Source organism: Leptonotus elevatus, chromosome 13 (assembly GCF_054856555.1).
Source record: "Leptonotus elevatus isolate MCC_2025b chromosome 13, RoL_Lele_1.0, whole genome shotgun sequence".
NCBI classification, from domain to species: Eukaryota; Metazoa; Chordata; class Actinopteri; order Syngnathiformes; family Syngnathidae; genus Leptonotus; species Leptonotus elevatus.
In genome coordinates this window covers 570,451-592,998 of record NC_141251.1, presented here as the reverse complement: position 1 = coordinate 592,998, position 22,548 = coordinate 570,451, and the positions used below count along the sequence as shown (strand labels likewise).

General features: G+C 47.5%; 1 protein-coding gene across 1 annotated transcript; it reads left to right on the top strand.

The window, feature by feature from the left end:
* The first annotated feature begins 236 nt into the window (after window positions 1-236).
* slc30a6 (solute carrier family 30 member 6) lies at window positions 237-22,422 on the top strand. Its single transcript, XM_086092505.1, has 15 exons — window positions 237-467; window positions 1,271-1,314; window positions 2,451-2,537; window positions 4,917-5,001; window positions 8,245-8,287; window positions 8,474-8,539; window positions 9,684-9,764; window positions 14,251-14,286; window positions 15,595-15,689; window positions 17,626-17,674; window positions 18,833-18,952; window positions 19,023-19,125; window positions 19,300-19,347; window positions 19,911-19,979; window positions 20,651-22,422. Exons 1-15 carry the CDS (start codon window positions 272-274, stop codon window positions 21,170-21,172), a joined length of 1,644 nt encoding a protein of 547 aa, XP_085948631.1. The 5' UTR covers window positions 237-271; the 3' UTR covers window positions 21,173-22,422.
* Window positions 22,423-22,548: the final 126 nt, after the last annotated feature.

Sequence of the window (22,548 nt, the reverse complement as noted above, 5' to 3'; positions counted from 1 at the left end):
AATGTGATAACGATTGATGATTATGAATTAACTTTAAAAAAAAAAAAAAAACTCTTGCAACGTTCACTACCACCAGGTTGAATCCGTTGAAGTGTTTTGTGTAACGAGAGCCTTTACGGACGAGTGTTAGTTGTTCTAACGTCCAAGTAGTTTTCTATTGACCTGCAGGGAGCAGCATAACAATCCGGCGCTCAGGTCTGCCTCGCGTTCACTGAGACAGACGAAGAAGAAGCGGAAGAAGAAGAAGAAGAAGAAGCGGAAGCGCTCAGCTATGGCCTCGATGGACCCGACGCTGATGTCCACGTTGTCCGCGACGGCTTCGTCCTACCACAATGTGTCCGATTTTTACCCCAGAAAGTTGGGGCCCAAACCCGACGTGGTTCCGTCCGGCGTGACCGAGCGGAAGGTGGGCCCGCTGGACAAACCGGACATGGTGGCTGTGCACGTCATCGACGTCAGCGAACACGGTTTGTTATGCTAACAGGCTACATGCTAACATCGCCGACTCCAGCTGGTTGCTGCTTTTTTAGCTTTTACGCTTGCTTTGCACTGAATGGCAACGTTGAACACTGGATTATGTGACGCGTTTCTTTTTAAATTAGGATTTTTTTTTAAACGAAGAAAGTGACTACAGACGCTGTCCGGTCGCTTCATTAGGTACACAAGCTGATCAAATGAATGTGTGCGCGCGCTGCAGCACCACTTGGGTGAACTTGAACGGTTTGGACGATGCCTTGCTCAAGGGCACCTCGGCAAGCAGACAAGCCGCTCTCCCTCAACTAGTTGACATTTTTTTGTCAGCATTGGGACTTGAACCCGTGTCCTCCAACTTCCACAGAAACAGTATCAATGGATCATTTTCAGTGTGATTATGTTGCCGGCAACTCTCTTGCTAGCGCTATTTAGCCATGAATCGCGCAAAAGAACAAGTACAAATTCTGCGCCGTGAATGTGAATTGGGTCGTGGAGTAGTGATTAACGGGTCACCCCAAATTTGCAAGGTCATGGGTCTGAATCCTGCTCTGAGTCTATATGCTGAGGGTTATCCTGGCCACGCTGATAGCAGCCTGTCTTCAATGAAAAAAACAAAATGAAAAGACACAGAAGGGGTTGTCGCGAGGCAAGAACCACGCACACACCCAGCGCATGATGAGACATTCACGGCAAAATACAGTATCCATATAAATATCCACTGCCTATTTTTAATAAGTGCTTCCTCCTGATTCCTTATGATGAAATTCATGTTGACATTGTGTGTGTTTGTCCTCAGAGATGCCCCCGATGCACAAGAAGAAGCACGACGCGTACGCCCTGGTGAGTGTTTTTGTCATATTGGTCACATTTTGCATCACTTTTTAGGAACCCCCCAAAAATCGGCACATAAACACGTCGTTGTCAAAGGGAGCAAGCCACTTTCAAGGCTTCACATCACATTGCAACCATTTGTCCAAATAACGGACCCGCGTGGGGACTGGCCATTTATTTATTTATTTATTTAAATGGATCGAGTTTGGACGTAGGAAGATGCCAGCGATTCTGAGCCTTCTCTAATAATAACAGCGTTTCGTGCACTTACCTTATTCCACACCAAAATTCTTTCTTATTAATCTGCCAATTATTGTCATTCGAGTCCTTGCAGCAATTCAAATCATCCCATCGTCAAACTGTTGAGCTGCGCCAGGACATCTTGCGATCTTTTCTGATTACGTTCCCCAAATGTTTCCAATAAAATTCCCAAATTAGGAGAGTGTTTACATGTTCACCACCTTCCATAACTTTGGACCAATTTAAACCGTTGCAACTTCCGATCACTGTTCCACATTTTAGCATTGAAAGAAATGCGCAGAAGTTCAGTTCAGCCGTCACGCTGTGCAATGAATCGAAATTCAATTACAATTTCGATGATCACACTCCACAATTACAAAATTGGCATAATCGTTAACAAAAATAACCGATTATCAATACACATTTTGAGTTGTTTAAATGTATATTATTTGCACCTTTTTTGTTTCAAAATGACTAATAAATCTCGTTTGGTCTAAAATGAACTTGCACAATTATAGTGTTTCAAAGAAATGTATTTGTCAGTATTTAAAAAACAAATGATTGTCCTAATGGTGATTTCATTTATTCCCAAATCAACCGTGATGATTATTGTCTTCATCATCGAGCAGCCGTCAGCTCCTCTTCGGTATTCTTTTGTAGTTTTCACAAAAATGCTCATTCTTTTGGCATCTTTCAAACTCAGACATGATGGAGATGATGTCACGATGTTGGTCTTGGAGTCCGATCACTTCAACATTAGAATTGTTTGCCGCTGTTCCCAAACACGCCTCTAGGTGGCGGTGTGGGACAAGTCATGCTTCCTGCTCGGCTTATCCAGCGCTTACAATATGAATGTACGCAATGCAACATTGATCATGTCATAATGTCATGTTTACCTCCTGCAGGGAACAATTCATCCCTTCAGGAAGACACACACGTCTTTCTCCGGAAAACTGTTGCAAGAATTCCGATTGGTCACGTCTGACAGACGGGTAAGTGTGTGTGTGTGTGTGTGTGTGTGTGTGCGTTCATGCGTGCGTATAAATAAGATAATAATGAATAGTGACCGATGTTGTCTGTGTCTGGCGAATGTGGCAGCAAAGTCACGTGACTCGAATGATTGACAGCCGATTAAGATTCGCGTCGGCCTTTGTGCTCTCGTGCGTGTTTGACATTTTTGTCGCTTGATGTAAATCGTTGAAGGCGTCCGAGTTGGAGTTTGAGATTCTCGGCCGAGCTGCTTGATGTAAAAGATTGAAAGGTGTCGGCGCTTTTGTTCATCTTCCTCTCGCGTTTTTCTTTCTGGATGGAAATATTGAAATATGGCTCGACTACAGTTTCACGTAGTTTTTTCTCGTTGTGTTCTCTTTGAGACAATATAAGCAACCAACCCACCCCCCACAAAAAAGAGGGACTCTCTTCTATAAGAGTGAAACCAGTACAGGTACTCGATACATTGAATACGTAAAACAAAAAACCTCGACACATGATGATTCCCAGATGATGAGGAGGATTTGCTTGATGTCCGATTTGTTTTTTGCTCAAGTATCGTGGCTGGTAACAAAAGCCTTCACAACCTTTACCCGATATGGTATTGGCCCCATATGATATGTGGTATCGGTACTCACTCTGTTTCATCCCAAAACGCCGCCTTTTGGCCAAAAAGTGGACAAAACGAGCTTTTCGTGAAAAGCAGAGCACTGCCTTACAGGCTAGGCTAATATTTATTATTATTATTATTCTAATTTTGGCCACCACTTGAGGAGTGTTTGAGAAAAAAAATGAAAAAAGAAGCCTGACGTATGTGATTCGCGTCTGTGCTGATGAAAGCGACAATGAGGAGCTCGCAAACCTTTTTCATTTTGTTTGATCACCAACTCGGCGGCCACGGCCGTCCTCGGCTAGTAAGGGGCCACAACAACAAAAATCTTACATGATGCTAAAATATTCAAGACAAAGAAATGTCGTTTGAATGAAATCACACAGGCGCAGTACATGCGCCGGACCAGAAGGTGGCGGCACAGTGTCACATTGCGATATGTTTTCTGTATGTGAAGAAGGGGGGAGGGGAGTGTTTGCTCGCAGCTTGCCACTCTGTTTGCCCACAAACAGACGTACGTATACACACACCCACGCGCACGTGTGTGTGCGTGGGTGTGTGTGTCCGGCTAGTGCTGTCAGCAGACGCCTCGGCGCTGTCATAACACGGCACACGGCGTAATTGTAGATTTCACAGCACAACAACATATGAAGCACATTCCATCTGACAGGGACGCACACATAAACACACGCACGCACAAACACACACACGCACACACACACACACACACGCTCCTTGTCTGTGGTACGCCTGACACAGAAAAGCACTCAGTGGTTGTGTTGCGTCTTGTCTTGAAGCGTTTTTTTTGAAGCGATTGTTTTTTTTTTTGTGTGGCTTTTTATAGCATGCAGGCAAGTTGAAATTTGGGCTTGCACACCTTCAGTGTAGTGCAACATTTTGCCACAAAATGGCGCCATTGAGCACTGAATTGTGCAAAGAAATGGAGTGGAATTAAAAGTTGGGCCCAAATGAATTATTTTTGTTTTGTTAGGTGCATTCTGATATTTGGTAGGGAAAAAATCCATGGATTAATTGGCTGATTATTTAAAAAAAATATATATAATGTGTTTTTTTAGTGACAAAAAATAGGAATTTTTATCAGTTTTTGTGTTTTCCAAGACTTTGTCCTTTCAGTATTTGTTGAACTTTGCAACCGAGAGGAATTTTCGAGTCCAAAGCGTGACACTTTCAACATGTTATAAATAAACTTTACTGACGAAACATGATTTCTTAATTACGTTGAAGTGCATTTGTTGTGCTTTTCAGTGAGTTCACCTCAAACGGGAGTCCGACTTTGTTGTTTTGTTTTTGAAAAGTTTTCCGTCAAGAAATGAAGCTTAGCCCAAATGTGCGCCGTGGGTTTCAGAACCCGTGTTGTGGACTGTTGTGCATGTGCACTCGTTGCTGACGGTGAGAAGCAGCAGAAGTTGAAAATTGCACTCAGGAGCGACAAAACATTGTTGTTCTTCTTGTTGGAAACGTTAGCGCAGCCACGTCTGTTGTCTGATCAATTAAAAGGAGTCCAAGCGCCATCTTGTGGACAAACGGCACAAGTACATCATTCTGACGCCGAACAGCATTTACTGTGTCATTAGAAATTATGACGAGGCGGTATCGGCGTTTGATCGGCAGAACTCCTGCCAATTGTGATTCTTTTGGAACGGGCTCACAATACAATCAGCTTACCGATGAATCGGCCGGGTTCGAATGAGCGCGCGTGTGTTTATGAAGCGATGGAACGTAAATGACACTTTTGTTTTGCGTGTTGCAGTCATGGAGGATCCTGCTGTTTGGGTTTCTCAACCTGCTGTGCACCGCCTGTCTGCTCATCTGGTGCAGCTCCACCAACAGCATGGGTACGAACGCACGCACGCACGCACGCACAGGGTTAGTTATTGATTGACATGCAGACTGCTGCTCACTCACAACCTCTGATCTCATTTCCTGTGTGTGTGTTTTGTGTGTTTGTCAAAGTGCTGCTCAAGCAGAGTTGTTGTCGTTGCGTTGCTGAAACTCAAGCTGATGATGATCCTACAAAACCGTGTGTGCGTGTGTGTGTGTGTGTGTGTGTGTGTGCACGCGTGCGAGATGGCTAGTGATCCTGTATCAAATTGTGCAGTCACCAACAATATCATCTTTCAGTCTTTTACAAGACAGCAGCTTTTTGTCTGCAGATGTGAACACACACACACACACACACACACACACACACACTAGCAAGTTAGCAGTTTAGGCACTTTTGCGTCCATCTTGTCCACGCTGACAAACAGCGACAGTTGCCTCTTTGTGTCACTGACACCTCCTGTGTGTGTGTGTGTGTGCGTGTGCGTGTGCGTGCGCTGTCTCTCACCTCTGTCTGTCCTCCAAACATTCCCTGACACGGACATCTCCCTCAACAAGATGCGTCCGCACCCACTCTCACTTGACGGCGCACACACACATCAACACGCGAAACCTATGAGACACGCGTTTACATGTTCGTCCTGTTATTAGATTGCACAATGGTGGCCAAAATGAGTATCAACGTAATTTTGGATCAATATTGTCATCATGTTTATTAATCACAATGATTCATCCTGCCTTAAAAAAAAATAGAACCCTTTAAAATAATTGATTATCGTTTTAAGTGCAAAAATGTACAAATGCATCATTTAGCCATGAATTTGAAATGGACTTGTTTACTCATTCACGATGGCAGCTTCCTGAAGTCTTCATCATGCATGCGCCCCCTAGTGGTTGGCTGACTACTTATTGAGAAAGTGCTCGATTCGTTGCGCTGCAGAGCCCATATTTGAAATGTAAAAAAAAAAAAGCATTGGTGCTCGCTGAATTGTTTTCAAAACATTTCAGTGAATTTGTTATCACTCGGCAGGTCGAAACGCTCGAACGTCCTGTTTCCTAGTGTTAGTAAACAAGGTCGTCCATGTTGCAAGACCGCCGGAATGTTTGTGTTTATCCTGGCCTCATCCATCCATTAGCGTTTGTTCATTCTCATCTCATCGGCGTGCCGACGTGATCCGGCCTCCGTGGGTGGCTGCGTGCGTGCGTGCGTGTGTGCGTGCGTGCGTGCGTGCGCGCGCGCGCCCTCAGGCTTGCAGTGTTCCCGTGTGTCCGAACGCAGCTGGTGAAGCCTCCCGCGGGGCGACGGGCACACTCTTCGTTGTCTGGAGCCGAGTTCACGCAGAGATGCGGTGAAGCCCCGTTTAGTGCACGGGATGACGTCCACATGGCCGTGACAGAGAGACGCCATAGCGGGATAACCCTTCCCATCGCACGCACTCGCGCGCACGCACGCACTCTCTGGCCAATGTCAAGGGGAAGCCAAATTCATCATCTTGTTTCGGGCCGCACCATATATTAAAACAATATTGCAATCATGGCGCATCACAAAGTCGTGCAATCAATTCACATGGAATTGTTTGCTTTGATCTGACTTCGACCAATCGCATTCAACCTTCGATGCGCATCCGCATCCAACAGGAGAACCGCATCATTAACACGAAATACCTTCATTTGCTTCTTTTTCCACATGGAAAAAATATTAGTTTTATTAAAAATGTAATTTCTTATCAACATTAATCGCCAGGGAAAAAAATCAATAACCCCAAATCAATTTGTATTGGATGATATTTGCGACTTGTCACTCGCCATGACGATGAATGTGCATTTGTTGAACAAGCTCCGCCCCCACCAAAGCATGGTGTGCACTTTTGCCATCGGGATCGAGTTTCATCGATTTGATACGGGCGCAGGTTTAACATGTCTCCGCCAGCTGCCGCTGAAATCCCACGGCGCGGATACCCGACGCTAAACGGACGCTTGCTTATCGACGCCGCGCTCGCTACGTATGAGTTTGCTTCTGATGGGAACGCCGCGACACCAAGCGCCGTCATCAAGTGTGTGAGAGTCTAGCAAGTGTTCCTTGAATGGACAACCTGACGCCAAATCTACTTTCGGAGTAAAACGGCGATGATTAGCGACGTGGCGGCTGAGCGCAATCGTGCCGGCGGGTCACTGGGGTGTGTGCACTTAATCAAATGTTCGATTGAAGCTTTTACTTTACATCTGCAAAGTACACCAGCCTGTTTGTGTGTGATCTCAGTTTACTGTTTACCGGAACCCGTGACACTAAGCACTTATTGGCTGTGGTTAGCACATCCGTCTCCTCATCCTTCAGTGTGCGTGTGTGTGCGCGTGTGCGCGTGTGTGTGTGTGTGAGATGGCGTCTCGTGTGCACACGTCATTAAATATTTATCCCACCGCTCATATTTCTCCACATCATCCATCCTTCTTCTTACTTCCCCGTCGTCCTGATTGTTTTCCATCCATCACTTGTTTTCTCAGTTTTTCTTTTTTACTCATCTTTTGACTAATTTGGTTTGCTTAGCAACCGTGTGTGTGTGTGCGCATTGTATTGTCCTCTGGGTGTCACTGCAGGTCTATCTAACTGTCTGTCTATCGCGCCGCCGACCTGTCTGTCTGTCTGTCTGTCTGTCTGTCTGTCTGTCTGTCTGTCTGTCTGTCTGTCTGTCTGTCTGGCCCCGTCACTGTGCCGTCTGCCTCCATCTGTCTCGCTCTTAAACTCGCGTCGTTCTGTCGCTGCATCTCATTCGTCCGTCCGTCCGTCCCGTCTGCGAGTGATTGAGTGGGTCTCAGTGGGTCTCGCTCTGTCAGGATTACGCATCGTCAGGTTGGCCAACATGGACGTCGGCGCTGGGGAAACAAAATGTTCCTCTCGGCACAAAGCCGCCCTAATCTGCTCGCCTCATCCCAACACGCTGCGTCCGATTACTGCAAGCTGCCCGTGAGAGCAGACGCGCAGACAGACAGGCAGGCAGGCAGGCAGGCAGACAGACAAGTAGACGGACAGACAGACAAGTAGACGGACAGACAGAATGAATGAAAACACTGCGATCCTCTTTTACATATCTCAAGTCTGCGCTCAAAAGTCAAAGCAAACAAAGAACAAAAGTCAGAGTAACAACGACTCTTATCTCGGTGAACTTGTAAGTCGAGTCACTCGTATCTCGAGTCGCCATCTTTTTCCGGTGAGAAGTAGAAGATGATTTGCACAATCACAAACCTGTTTCACGTTTCAGCTCTGACGGCCTTCACCTACCTGACCATCTTTGAGCTCTTCAGGTGAGCCTGATCTTCATCATCATCATCATCATCATCATCATCATCACGCTTGTGTGCCGCCGCCAATTTTGGCTCTGCTTCTTTGACTCATGAAAAATGAAATTTGAGATGAATTAAAGAAGGCGGCGAGAACTTCGCATGACCTCGCCGTCTTCCCAAATGTCCTTCTGGTCTTGTGTGTTGCAGTTTGTTGACGTGTCTGATCAGCTCGTGGGTGAGCATGAAGAAGCCCAGCCAGGTCTTCTCCTTCGGGTGAGTCGCCAGCCTCAAGTCAACGTGCGCGCGTTTGCAGCTGACAGATGACCTCTGAACTTGAGGTGTGGGAAGGGGGACGCTCAAGTCGAAATTGGGCCTCATGTTTGGACATGTCATGAAATGCGTGTTCATCCGAGTGCGATATCAGTCTTGCGTACTTACTGTACGGACAGCAATTGTGTGTTGCGCACGCAACCTTTCCTTCTGTTGCGGTGTTTTCCCAACATGGATTAACGGTGGCAGTTGAGGGCGACACCTCCGCCCGGCAACATGGCGGCCATCGGGCCAAGCTGCGGTCAATACGCGTCTGACACATTCATCACATATAACCTATTAACCTGCAAGCGTTGCCTAATCGGCTCATTGTTTGGCTCAAAAGCTTTGCATGATTATGCGCACGCGCGCACGCACGCACGCACGCACGCACGTGATGGAGAATGTCGGTCTTCAAATTCCGGCGGAATTCCATTCTCGCGGCAGTAATTCAAATTTGTGCGCAAATCTTGAGCGTGTCGTTATAAAACTTCCCTCTATGTATTTCACAGGTGCAACAATTATTTGATTAATCAACAACTAATCAATGATTAAATCAATAATTATGGTGATCATCATTCGATTGTACACCTTGTTTAATTTCAAATTGTCCACATTTTAGCCTCTCAACAGAAAATATTCGAAGATTTTTGGAGTCAGGCATGTCAGCTAACGCTAAGTGAGCTAACGCTAAGTGAGCTAACGCTAAGTGAGCTAACGCTAAGTGCTTTGATGTTAGACCAACGTATGTCAAGCAAGGAGGCCCTGAATGTCGTATGTCCTTAATATGTTGTGTCCGTGTGCACTGTGCTTGTGTTGAGGCTGTTGAGGCCCCGTCAGACAAAAGATGGAGGCAGAGGTTACAGGGTCGCCAACAGCGGCTGCCCGTGTGTGTGTGTGTGTGTGTGCGTGTGTGTGTCAGTTTGTGTATGTTTGTATGCCTTTATTTTTGTCATCCTGCTTTTGTGTTTCTCTCTCCACAAGTGTACATGTTTGTGTGTAGTGTTGTGTGTTTTTATTGTGTGTAGTGTTTGCGTGTACATGTTTGCCAAGAGTCAGTGGGCGGGGCTTGTCACTGCTGTTGACCATGTGACCTGCTTGTGTTCAGGTTTGACCGTCTGGAGGTTTTGGCCGTTTTTGCCTCCACTGTGCTGGTCCAGCTGGGAGCCTTGTTCATCCTCAAGGAGAGGTGTGTATGCAGCGCACGCACACACGCACGCACACACGCGCACGCACACGCGCACGCACACACACACAGTGCAAGTATGATGAGACGTCGTTGGCAATGGTTTGAAGTCGCTCACACGTCTTCCTTGATTAAAATTTCAATTATTTTTTTATTTCCACAACAACACCAAACATTTGTCCAACTGTCTTCTTCCATTATTGCCCCGACACACGACACCCCCCCCCCCCCCCCGCCCCCACTTTGGCACCCAAACGGAACAATTGGACCCCATCCTCAGTGCATGCAACTGCTGTTTACTTCACCTCGTTCAACTTTTGATGCTTGAAACCGTATCGAGCTCTCTGAGGACGAGCATCGTGACTCGCATTGAGCAAGTCGCAAGACTCGTTCACGCCGCTTTGGGATGGTCCTGAATTGACTGCCATGTACGCGCCGGCCCGAGACCCTGCACGCTGGCTGCTGTTTTCACTTGAGAAAAAGGGGTTGGCTACTTTGCCACACGTGGTCGCTTCCCATAGCAACAGCCCGACATGAAATAGTTAACCTGACCTTCACGTGACCCCCAAGCCCCTCCACCGCTCCCGTCAGTCTTAACTGCAGACACCGTGTACTGTTCCCCGCTGGGTCGCTTTAAATTTGTCATCTTTCTTACTGGCGGGATGGGCTGCCGCCAGCGGAGGCGGGACCTCGTTAGGTGCGGAATGAAAAGCAAAACGTTTGCTTAACTGAGTGGAGAAACTCAAGAGAATTGTGTGCACGTGCACGTGCACGTGCCCCTCCCCCCCAGTCAGGGGCCCAAGACATCCAAGTGCTTTTGTTTTGCTGTCGTGTGTCCACCTGTTGGCACGCTGCCCCCTGCTGGTGCGGAGTCTGGAAGGTGACGCCTTAGCAGATGGTTCATCTTCTTGCCCAACAATGGAATGGTCGCCAGTCCGTGTCAGGGCACATTTGCGGGTCCGAGGGCCGACATGAATGTATTTCCAAACGATTTGTTTGCAACCGCTTTTTACAAAAGTCTCATTTCAACTGAGCCAAACACAAAGAAAAAAAGAGAAGGTGACGTCATGATGCTCTTTTGTGTCATGGCAGACTCCATTGCGGCCAGCTAAAGCGCAGGCGCCGTACAGAACACGCCAGCGAGTCCACATTGTTCACAGGCTAGATGATATCACGCACGTTGTCCCGAGGGACGTGTACCAGATTCTTGAAGGCCGTCCGCGTCCACTCGTCTTTTGCACATTGTAGCGCTCGGCCGGCAATTGTGCCGCCAAGCTGAGCGTAGAGGAAGTGGACGTCCAAATGTCCGTGGGAAAAATCACGTCACGGTGAACTGAATTGCAGTTTGTTTTTTCATCTCATTTTTTAAATTATAATACAAGTGTAAAATGTTTGAAAAAGAGTCTATTACTACTTTGAATTCTTTGAATTTACTCCCTGCATTCTTCATTCGTTGTAAATTCTTCTCTTAAATGGAATTTCTGACACTCGTGCAAATGTTGCTCGAATTCCAAATTTGTAGACTTGTGACGTTCCGTCGGCACAACTTCTCCTGACAACAGGACACTTTTCCGCTTCAAACATGCAACAGTAGATGAAGTTCTCGCCGACACGCGCACGTCTTTGTGGTGTCTATGCGCATTTGTCTTCGTGTACTTCCTGTTTGTTCTCACCTTGTCTGCTTGTATTTACGTCACGGCTCAATCACGCCAATTCGCACTTTCGCTCACTTGCCAACTCTCTCTCATGCACACACACTCACACACACACACACACACACACATACACACACACACACAAAGCTACAAGTAAGCCACGGTGGTACTGCCTTAAAATAAAATCAAAAATAAATCAAATCAATTTTAAAATGGCTGTCAAGTGACAATAAAATGTTTTTTGTTTTTTTGGACACACTTACTGTGTGAAGTGCGTGTACTCATGGTTGACAACAAGGCGCTCTAAAGCAGCAATTCTCTTTGCTCTTCTGTGTGGTGTTCTAAATTGGTCACACAAATGCAAAGTCCTGGTCCACATGCTGCCCGTTAACTCTTTGACTGCCAGACGTTTTGAGAAAAGGGATGCCGCCAGTGCCAGCCGATTTAAGCATTTTGACTGATTTTCAAGGTCCACAGAAAATGTTCTGTTTGGACTATGGAAACACACGTACTACCAAATGAAAGACTTTCATCTTTCATCAGAAAAAAAGAGTTTGTTTCTACCTTATTCCGTTCTTTAGTAATCAACAATAGAAAATGGTTAGTTTGACCCAATTTCGCCTGTGTTGGACCAAAATACGGAGAAATCAAGCTTTTAGTGAAACGATATTATTTCATGCATTCTAGTGAATTTGACACTTCTTTTTGTCCATGAATGATGCCACAAACACCTAAATAGTGCTTTACTTCTATAAAACACAACCACCAAGAATGAAAAAGTGTTTTTTGATAGCAAAATACGTTTATTTACATTCAACAGTGTAACAATTTGACAACAATTTGGCAAACTATTTACAAATGTGTGCAACTGTGGTGCTATTTACAAATATGTGGATGTTTCAACGACAGTTTTTCTTTTTGTAACTCTCCTGCGTGCAAAGAGACGCAACAGCATTTGCACAACAGATTGCCTCTTCGCGTGCGCCACTTTTTTCCGGGGAATAGCAAGTATATACTGCAGTGTGTCATCAAGTCTAATATCAGGATCATGCTACGGTTACGTTACGGTGGTGTTACGTCTCGCTTCCCCGTGTCCTTCAGTTGCTATACCGGGTGGTAGGAGATCCATTTTATCCACTCCATTCATGGTGGCATCGTAGTCCAGAAACAGTGTCTTCTCCGTGATCAGACTGTACCCGCTCCTCCGATGAATATGCATTGGACTCGGGGTACTCTTCATTGTCCGATCGAATGTCCGCTTGTGCAGCTCCGCGTTTTCCGGCGTTAGCAGCGCTAGCCGGTGAGGCTTTATGACGACAGAATAACGGCCGCGTATAGCTTCCAACTCCGGCGAGGTTGACCATCATCATCATCATCAATGTGCATTGGTCGATGCTTTTCGACTACTCTCCATCGCCCGATCGAATGTCCGCTTGTGCAGAAGTACCCGGCCGGCTATTGTGCGCGTTTTCCGGCCTTAGCAGCGCTAGCCGCGCTAGCCGCGCGTAGCCGGTGAGGCTTACTACGTGATAGTAACAGGCCAAAGCTTCCAACTTTGGCGTAGAACTCGTTGTCATCATCATCGTTGACATCAATCTGCATTGGTCGATGCCAACTCTCCATCGCCCGATCGAATGTCCGCTTGTGCAGAAGTACCCGGCCGGCTATTGTGCGCGTTTTCCGGCCTTAGCAGCGCTAGCAGCGCTAGCCGCGCTAGCCGCGCGTAGCCGGTGAGGCTTACTACGTGATAGTAACAGGCCAAAGCTTCCAACTTTGGCGTAGAGCTCGTTGTCATCATCATCGTTGACATCAATCTGCATTGGTCGATGCCAACTCTCCATCGCCCGATCGAATGTCCGATTGTGTAGAAGTACCCGGCCGGCTATTGTGCGCGTTTTCCGGCCTTAGCAGCGCTAGCCGCGCTAGCCGCGCTTAGCCGTGAGGCTTACTACGTGTTCATAACAGTCACGCCAAAGCTTCCAACTTTGGCGTAGAGCTCGTTGTCATCATCATCGTTGACATCAATGCGCTTTTTAGTATTGATTGATGCTTTCCGTCTTTGAAAAAAATGCTCAAGCTGAGCTGCTTGTAACCGGTTGCTTGGTCAAGCCATTGTGGCTTGGATCAGCCATTGTCTCCTCAACACTCTAGCTCCGCCTCACGTCTTCTACTGACGCCCACGGTGGGCGGCCCATCCAACCTTGTGCAAAGAGAGTCATCGCTGCCCTCTAGGGGCCAAAACGAGTCTTTGACTAATCAGATCAGCCTGATTCTTTCAGCACAGCTGCCCAAGGCTTTCCTGCACCCGTTTTTGAAAAAAAAAAAAAAAACATAGGGGACGTCTTTTAACGTCCTCGGCGCCCTTCCCTAGGTTTATGCTAAACGTTTTATAACGTTTATGGCAGTCAAAGAGTTAATAATAATAATAATAATAATAATAATAAAAAAAAAAATTGGTTTTGTCTCTTGTCTACAATACAACGAGACACTCTAATGTGAAGGCAAAATGAGACCTAGCTAGCTCGCTCAATTTTTATTTTGTGGAGGTGATTTGACGTATGGCAGACCACCGAGTCTGTCGCTAGGCGCTGTATTTAGCCACACCCCCCAAAAAAGAATCTGGAAAACTGGAAAACAGTCTCATGCTACGTGGCACATACTCAGTCAGTCTTTGCGCATTTTCAGCAGTTATCTTCACACGCGATTAATGGTTGGAGTGAAGTCGGTTCCGCGTTCATGCTCGTAACTCAAACCACTCGTACCAAAAATCATGAATGGTGTCCAGACAATCGCATCTTTCGTGTGTTTGATGGCGCTTTTGTGTCTTCTTCCAGCGTGGAGCGCTTCGTGGAGCAGCCGGAGATCCACACGTGAGTATTTGCTTGCGTTCATGCGCGTCGCACTTCCGCCGCCTGATAGACGGATTGTGTGGTAAAAGTCAGTTCAAGTGTGATTTCAAGAGATTAGCGCGGTCCGCCAGTTGTGCGCGCGCGCGCACACGCGCGTGCTGATAAAAGTGCCCACTTGGCTCCACTAATCACGCGGGACAATCCAGTTAGGAGGCTCAAACAATCACGCACGCACGCACGGCCCAGTCGGAAGAGATTAGAAGGCGGCAAGCGGGCGGGGACGAATGTTTGCGTCTCCGCTCGGACACCTGTCCGTCTCTCACAACGTCCAATCACGTCGGCTTTGGGGGGTGGGGCTGTAATCTGGTCACAGGGGACCGGTTTTAGGCCCGCTGAGTTTTAGCGTCTCAAAGCCGTCACTAATCTTTTAGCGCGCGGCGAACGGACCTGCAAGTTGATGGCAACTTTTGCCTTTGGCCTGGTCGCGGTTACGCGTCGCTGCGGCGACGTTGGCGAGCGCGCGGCCGCTTACTCCACGCCAAGTCGCACGTTTGTGTTTCCCAAAATCTCAGCCAATGCTGGAGCGAGTTGAGCTGGATCAGGCTTAAAGACGGAAGACACGCCCACCCTATCGGGGCCGTGAAACCCATTCGCATTGATTTTTTTTTTTTAGTTGCGTTGGCTGTCAGGTGAATAATTCCAAAGGCAGCAACATTTTTTTCTTTCTTTCCTTCTTGGAAAAAGCACAACTGGCGCTGTTAAAGCATTTCCTCAATGATTCATGAAAAAAAATGCCACTTTACAATCACGTTCATCTTGTATTGATTGCACTATAAATGTTAGATGATCCTTTGGCCGACTGCGGTTGGTTACGTTAAAAATAACACAAGTTGTGTTTGAGCAATAAACATAACAACATGCATTAAATAAATGTTTGCGTATGACGTTCAGAATATTTGTTCATGTCAAACTACTGCGGTCATTTTTTTTCAATTTTGCAAGTAATTAACTGGTTAGAATGAAAATTCTAAGATGTGATTGATCGGATTAAAAAATGTAACTTAACGTCACTAAACGAGCCTTCAATCTTGCTGTCGCTTGTTGCTGCGGGTGCAAGAAAATGTGGCAAGCGTCTTGCTAAATTGTGAAGATTGTGCTAATATCAACGAGCCGCTCCCGGACTGCGGCCTTGTTGTTGCTGTCGGCGTAAGAAATGCAGATCAGCGAGGCTGCACGGAAAATCATCCGCAACGGCGACGGATTGAAGACAACCGACGTGTTTGTGCTCCAGTCAACATCCTGTAAAAAGTTGTTTGTGTGTGCGTGCAGCGGCCGCCTGCTGGTGGGCACGTTCGTGGCGCTCTTCTTCAACCTGCTGACGCTCATGTCCGTACGCAACAAACCCTTCGCCTGCGTGTCCCAAGGTACGTCAACACTCATCGTGCGTGTGTGAGTGGGAGGGCATGTTTAATAATAATAATAATAATCCTCAGCCTCACTCGGGAAGTGCAACAATTTGTTTGCTTTTGCGCTCGTCCTGGATTATGTTTATTGTGATGAAGTTAGACATCATGTCACAGAGGTTCAAAGGTCACAGCGTCCTCATGTCGTCATGTCAGCAAATGTGTAATCGCACGTTCTTTGACATATTAATAATCTTTTCAGACCTTTAGCGTAGCTTCATATGCTACCAGATTGCGTCCCTTGCGGCCTTTCTCCTGCTTCCTTGTCTCCTTTTTCTCACTTCCTGATCGGTTGTCAATTGCCTTGCCTGGTGACAACTTGAGCAACTTTGTTCACATCAGCACTTATTTTGTGCAGCTGCAACATGCAACTGGCTAACTCGTTAGCTAGCTATGCCTGCACCCCAAAAATGCATCCTCAGATGTGGCAACTTTTAGAGTGCCTCGTTGTCAGCTGTGAGTGCGTCCATGTCATTTGGAGAAAGGTAGAAGAGCAATTTTCTTTTATTTTCTTTTTTACTTTCTGGGGCGGGGAAGTCCAATTTTAAAGCCAGCGTGTGGACCTGAGCTTGAGGCTGACAAGACGGCATTAGAGCGAGCGCCTCGTTGTCGCAGCAGGGAAAAGCCCCGCGACGAGACGACCCAGTGGGAGACATTCCAGGCACCGGAGGCTTAAAACGGAAATGTTTTGCTGGCTCAAACACGTATTGCACTTTTGTGCAGACGTAAGACAGATTGCAGCAGTTGCCATATTTCATTGACAGTTGGAGGCGTGGCTACGGCACCTTCAGCAGAAACGGGCTCCATTTTCGCCACTTTGATGCCTCGCTTTAAAAAATTTTTTTATTATTGTTTAAATCTGGTATTCTTTCTTTTGTCTGTCTTGTGTTTGTAAAACATTTTTCTTTTCACTTTATAGCAACTTTTAAGATTCCCCGTCTCGTCCTTGCTCACCTTCCCTCCCCTCGCTCGTTCTCCGTGGAGTCGCGACGAACGCGTACTCATGAATGAGGTCAGCGTGTGTGTACGCGCGCTCGCGTGTGTGTGCGCGCGCTCGCGTGTGTGTGCGCGCGCTCGCGTGTGTGTCTCAGCTGTCTGCTGTTGCGTTGTGAACAGTCTCAACATCACTTAACATCTGACATTTTGGGATGGGAGGGGGATGAAACCTCGCTCGCTTGCTCTCGCTCTCTCTCTCTCTCTCGCTCTCTCTCGCTCTCGCTCGCTCTCTCAGATGGAACGAGACTAAAAGTGTGTTATGCAACCATGTTCCAGACAGTGGGGATGTTTTTGCCGGGGGGGGGGGGGGTCGTCGGTGGAGTGGGGCGAGGCTGGGCGAGCGAGCTGAAGGGACGCGCCAACACACACTGGGCCAGCGCTCTCCTTGTTCACACACATCATAAATAAGTCACTCCATTCAAATGTTTGTTTGGACTTACTCATCCTGGCAAAACAAACACGACCCCCCCCCACGGCCCCCCCGCGCGCTCTGCAGCTGCTCTGCGTTTTCATTTGTGCTCATCAATAAGGTTGCGTATCATCTCAATAAAGAAGGGACATTTAGTGCAGGACGAATTGTGGGTCTCTCGTATCGTTTGCTAATTACAACGTCCGGATTCGTGTTGCCTTCATCGACGGCCCGAATTGGAGTTGTTGGCTCGCTGACATCACGCACCAACAACGTGAGGGGGAGGGGTCAATGTCACGTCACTTGCGCTTAGAACTAAAAAAAAAAAAAAAAAAAAAAAAAGTTCGCAACACTGATGAAAAGTTTCTGCAATTTTGAAAGTGTGACTTTTTTCAACCTCGAAAGCAGCGACGGGTCCGAGTGGTTCGGAGCCAGCGCAGGTCCAAACGCGCCGGCATGAAGATTGAAAAGATCTTTTTGTGTGTTTTGCAGCGGCCAGCAGCAGTTGGCTTCAGGAGCACGTGGCGGATCTGAGCAGAAGGTGAACTCGCCACTTGGATGTTGTCGTCCTCTTCCTCCTCCTCCTCCTCTTCATCAGCATCCTCCTCCTTTCTCTTCATCTCACTTGTCTAAAGTTGCACTTGCCGTCGATCCCTCCCTTCGTCTCTCGACGTTTTGAGCTCCTCCTCCTCTCTCTCCCTGTATCCGTCTTTCATTTCATTCTACCGCTGGCTATTGAATCGATCGGTTGACAATCGTCCATTTTGTTTGAGGGAATGAATTTGTGACTTGTTTGTTGTCATCGGCCTTCAGCGGGTCCAAGCCGTCTTCTCCTTCAACTTATTCCTGTCGTCTTTCCTGGCGTCGTCACGTTGTCCTCGCTAGCAGTATTAGCGCTTGTCGTGCCCCGCCGGTCAACCATGACGCACGCGCACACACACACACACACACACACACACACCGAATGAGCAGTTGGTATGGCACAAGTGAGCTGTGATTGGCCGAGTGAGGCCAAGTGAACACAACTTTGTGCGTGCGTGCGTGCGTGCGTGCGTGCGATATGGGTCATGTGCTGCAGGCTTTCCAAAGGTCTGGCGAGATATTTAAGCACAACACGGGTGTGAGGTGAAGGTCACGATTTATTATTGTGTGCGTGCGTGTGTGCGTGCGTGCGTGTCACTGTGCTGTACCGTCTGCCCCCGCCATCGCCTCGCCACTGTCTGGCTTACATGAAGCACGTCAGCGTTCGTTGTGCTTGCGCGTCGTCGTCTTTTAGCTTATGCAGCGGAAGTTCGGTTTCGAACGGCTCAGTTGGGGAACCGTTGGCTTTAGAAATGAAATGATTTCAAGAATGACCTTCATTCATGAGCACTTTTGGCATGAAAGACGGTTAAGGGTCTGTCAAATAAATCCAAATCAGCCACAAAAAGCTTCTTTTTTTTTTTCAAGGAAGATTTGTGTCAAAGTCACTTTTGTGCTTGAAATGTTTCTTCTCACAAAACGGCTCCTTTTTGCCGATTTTCATCAAACCAAGCCATGTCGGTTTACTAAAGAACACAAGCTAAAGAAAGAAATGTTTTTTGTTTGTGCTCTTTTGTTTTGGAGGGTTTGATGTTTATTTTTGTGTCATAAAGCAATAAGTGCGTGCGTACGTGCTCATTGTCTCTCTAAATGTGCGTTTGTGTTGCTGTTTGTGTAGTTTGTGCGGCGTGATTCCAGGTCTGAGCAGCGTGTTGCTGCCTCGCATGAACCCCTTCGTGCTGATCAACCTGGCGGGGGCGCTCTCGCTCTGCGTCACGTACATGCTCATCGAGATTAAGTAAGACGTTGCGCACGCGTGCGCTTTGTGCCGACGTGCGCGCCGCTGACGTTGTTTTGTGCGCGTGTAGCGATTACAACAGCGTGGACACGGCGTCGGCGGTGGCCATCGCCCTCATGACCTTTGGCACCATGTATCCCATGAGCGTTTACAGCGGCAAAGTGCTGCTGCAGGTAACACATCACTTGTTTGCTTCCAGTGGATATGAAAAGTCCACACACCCCTCTTCACAATTCTTGAGGGGGGAAAAAAAGATGCTAATGTTGCTAACATGACTTGATTCGTATTAGTCATCCTTTTGTTGTTGAATCAATCAAGACTTTGATCACCTGACTTGCTCCCCGCAGACCACGCCCTCTCACGTCATTGGCCAGTTAGACAAGCTGCTCCGAGAGGTCAGTCACAACCGCAGCCGCACGTGCACGTGGACCGCGTCCATATGACTGGACTGTCAAAGCCGGGAGGAGTGACGCCACCGGCGGCCATCTTGCGTTGCCATTCGCCTACTTGAATACATTGATTTCTCTGCTGCGTTTTCTCTCCAGTGAAAATTCCACCGTGTATGACGTAAAGTTGCAGCACGAAGTCTGGGAGAAGCACGACTTGTGAATGTCATTGATAAGAAAAAGGCTTCATTTTCTCTTTGAAGGTCAGAAGCATCAAAGTAAAGCCACATCAGGAAAAAAAAATTGCTCTGAAATGTAAACCTAACATCAACGAGTCACAACTGTAAACATTGAAATACTGCAATACCGTGAACGGTCGGCGCAAACAGTGACGTTTGTTTTTTACGACTCATAACGGTGGTGTCAGCCAAACAAAATGGCAACGTAAGATGGCTGCCGTCTGGCATCCGCCGTGAAGGTCCTATTGACGGTCCAGTCATATACTATAAGTCTACACACACGATGGATAAAGAGATTTGATTGGCTGACTGCTTGTCTTTGCGTCCAATCAGGTTTCGACACTTGACGGCGTGCTGGAAGTTCGAAACGAACATTTCTGGACGCTCGGATTCGGATCTCTGGTACCTTCTGATTTTTTTGCTCGAGTTTGCTTGTCTTGTTGTAGCAAAATGTTCCCGTCTTTTTAAAAAAATCCCTGTTGTTGTCCCTGTTGCTCGTTGTCATGGCGACAGCAGAGGAACCCAGCTGGGACACATTCGGGACGTCGCACAACAACATCTGTCGGTGAAAACATTTTATGCGCACCACACGTGTACGTTGACGTGCGTAGCGCAAATATTCCGCCAGCTGCTTCGTCAATGACCTGCAGGTGGCGCACTTTCCTGCGTGCGTGCGTGTGTGTGTGATGCAAGCTCATGTGGTGCTCCATGTACGTGCGTGCGTGCGTGCGATGTTGGTGTGTGTACACAAACTGTTGCTTGTTGGCCGACTACTAACAGAGCATCTGTCCAAACTCATTTGACCCCCGAGTGCTCGCCTCGCGCCCTTCGGGGACGGCGTGTGCGCGTCACTGCGTACTCGTGCGTGCGTGCGTGTGTTTGAGAGACAAAACAAAGGCTGGAAGCTTTTAGTTGAGTGGATTTGAAAATGACATGTTTTTCTTCAAAGAAAACAAATATTGAAAGTGGAACAATTCCTTCAAGCTCAAAATGAGCATGACGAGTGTTTTTCTACATATAGGTTGGCTGGTTAGCATGACGTGGCTAACGTTGCGCTGCCGCTATGTTTCCAGGCGGGCTCCGCCCACGTGCGCATCCGGCGGGACGCCAACGAGCAGCTGGTGCTGGCGCACGTGACCAATCGTCTGCTGCCGCTGGTGTCCACGCTGACCGTGCAGATCTTCAAAGACGATTGGACGCGGCCCCTCCTCACGGGGGCGCTCTCGCCCTCGGCCGGCCCGCCTCCTGGCGCCGGCCCCGAAGCGTACGCCGCCGCCCTTTCCTCTCTGCCTCCGGCGCCGCTGGAATCGGACCCGCTGACGTCGACGCCCTCCAAGCCCAGCAGCCCGCCGCCCGAGTTCGCCTTCGACACGCCAGGCCGCAACGCTCAGCCCGTGCTGCTTGCGGCGACCGCTCACAGGCACCAGCACCCCCACGGGCTCTACCGGGGCCTGGCCTACGCCGGGGCGCCGGGTTTAACGGGCCCCGCCGCCAGCGCCCCCCTGGGACTGGCCGGCAGGTACGGACTTGGAGGGGGCGACTACAGAACCTTGGGGAGCTCCGCCCACCACTACAGACATTACACCCCCAAGTGATTGGACCGACAGTACGCGCCCTGACGGACCAATCAGAACTCTTGAGGAACTGTCACGTTCCACAGCAAAAGTTGGTTGTAAAAAATGTTTGGGGTATTTTCATGTTCATTTTGAAAACATTATCATTGTCATAAACTGCCATTGATTTTGTAAGCACGAAACGTTCCCTGCAAGAGGTAATAAACATTATTTAACGCTTTATTTGATTGACACGTGACATTTCACGGCACTATTAGCAAATGCGTGCGTCCCTTCAGTGCGGTCACAACCTGATTCGGTCCCGTCAAGACGGCGTCTGGTCGTGCGTCATCACATTCTGCTTCCCGATGTTCTCGTGAGCATCGGACAAACGTATCGTCGTCACTTGATTCCGCATCAAAAGGTGCTTTTGAAATGTCATCGCACGGTTTCGTATCGTATCACGTGATTTTGGATCACGCCATCGCGTATTTTCATGTGCGTATGCTTTTTTTCTATTTGTACACGATTGTGTATGTTTGTAATGTTTGTAAACGGATGCTGGGACACGGCCAGGCTGACCGCAACTGAACGCAGGACAAAAACTGATTTGGGGTTTCGCTATCAGATACCACAAATGCTTCTTTTTTTTTTTTAAACAAAAACAAAACAATATTTACTATATTTTAGGGCTGCAACAAAAAAATATTGTCATCAAAGAATTTGTTTTTTTTTTTTTATCAATTGAGGGGAAAACATCGTGTTGCAGATGACACGACATTGAAAGCGTCGTGACGTAACGGAATGCCAGAGTATCGTCATGTGATCGTCACCTACTCACGTGGTTGTCCGCTCACATCATCATGCTTAGCTTTTTCCCATGCTGTCATGTGCCGCCCTGCCAGGAGGGGGCGCCAGGAGCCACGTCATCCAACCAATTGAAAAAGGCTGACTCAGCCTTTGATGTCTTTTTTTTTTTATAACGTTCACTACAACATTGAATGACATTTTGTACTTTTCAATTCACTTACTTTGCTTCATTGGCAATCGATTTTCTTCAAGAGACAGGCACATTATTCGCTGCGTGTACGTTGCGTGCTCATTTGCACAATTTGTTCATTTCAGGGACGTGGAGAGGACAAAAACTGATTTCATTAATTATTTTCTGTTTTAATTATGTATTCTGTGCATTATACGGGTCATTGACAGAGAAGTTTGTCCGATGATACCTATTTTATGAATTATCATGTGGTGCGACAAAAAAATCAATAAAGTTGTTATTTTGAAATTCATTTCAAGACAGGAGTTTGTATCATTCACAAGACGATCACGAACGCATGGAAGCAGCGGTCAGCTTTGTGCTGTCTCGCAACTACGTCAAAAAGTTGTCGCCATCATATTTGGACATCATGGCCTGA

What these genes read in the sequence shown, in the direction of transcription:
- slc30a6 (XM_086092505.1), top strand. Translation starts at nt 272, where the DNA reads ATGGCCTCGATGGACCCGACGCTGATGTCCACGTTGTCCGCGACGGCT. An exon ending in CATCGACGTCAGCGAACACG is followed by an intron (nt 468 to 1,270) that starts GTTTGTTATGCT and finishes GTTTGTCCTCAG; the next exon opens with AGATGCCCCCGATGCACAAG. An exon ending in ACCATCTTTGAGCTCTTCAG is followed by an intron (nt 8,288 to 8,473) that starts GTGAGCCTGATC and finishes TGTGTGTTGCAG; the next exon opens with TTTGTTGACGTGTCTGATCA.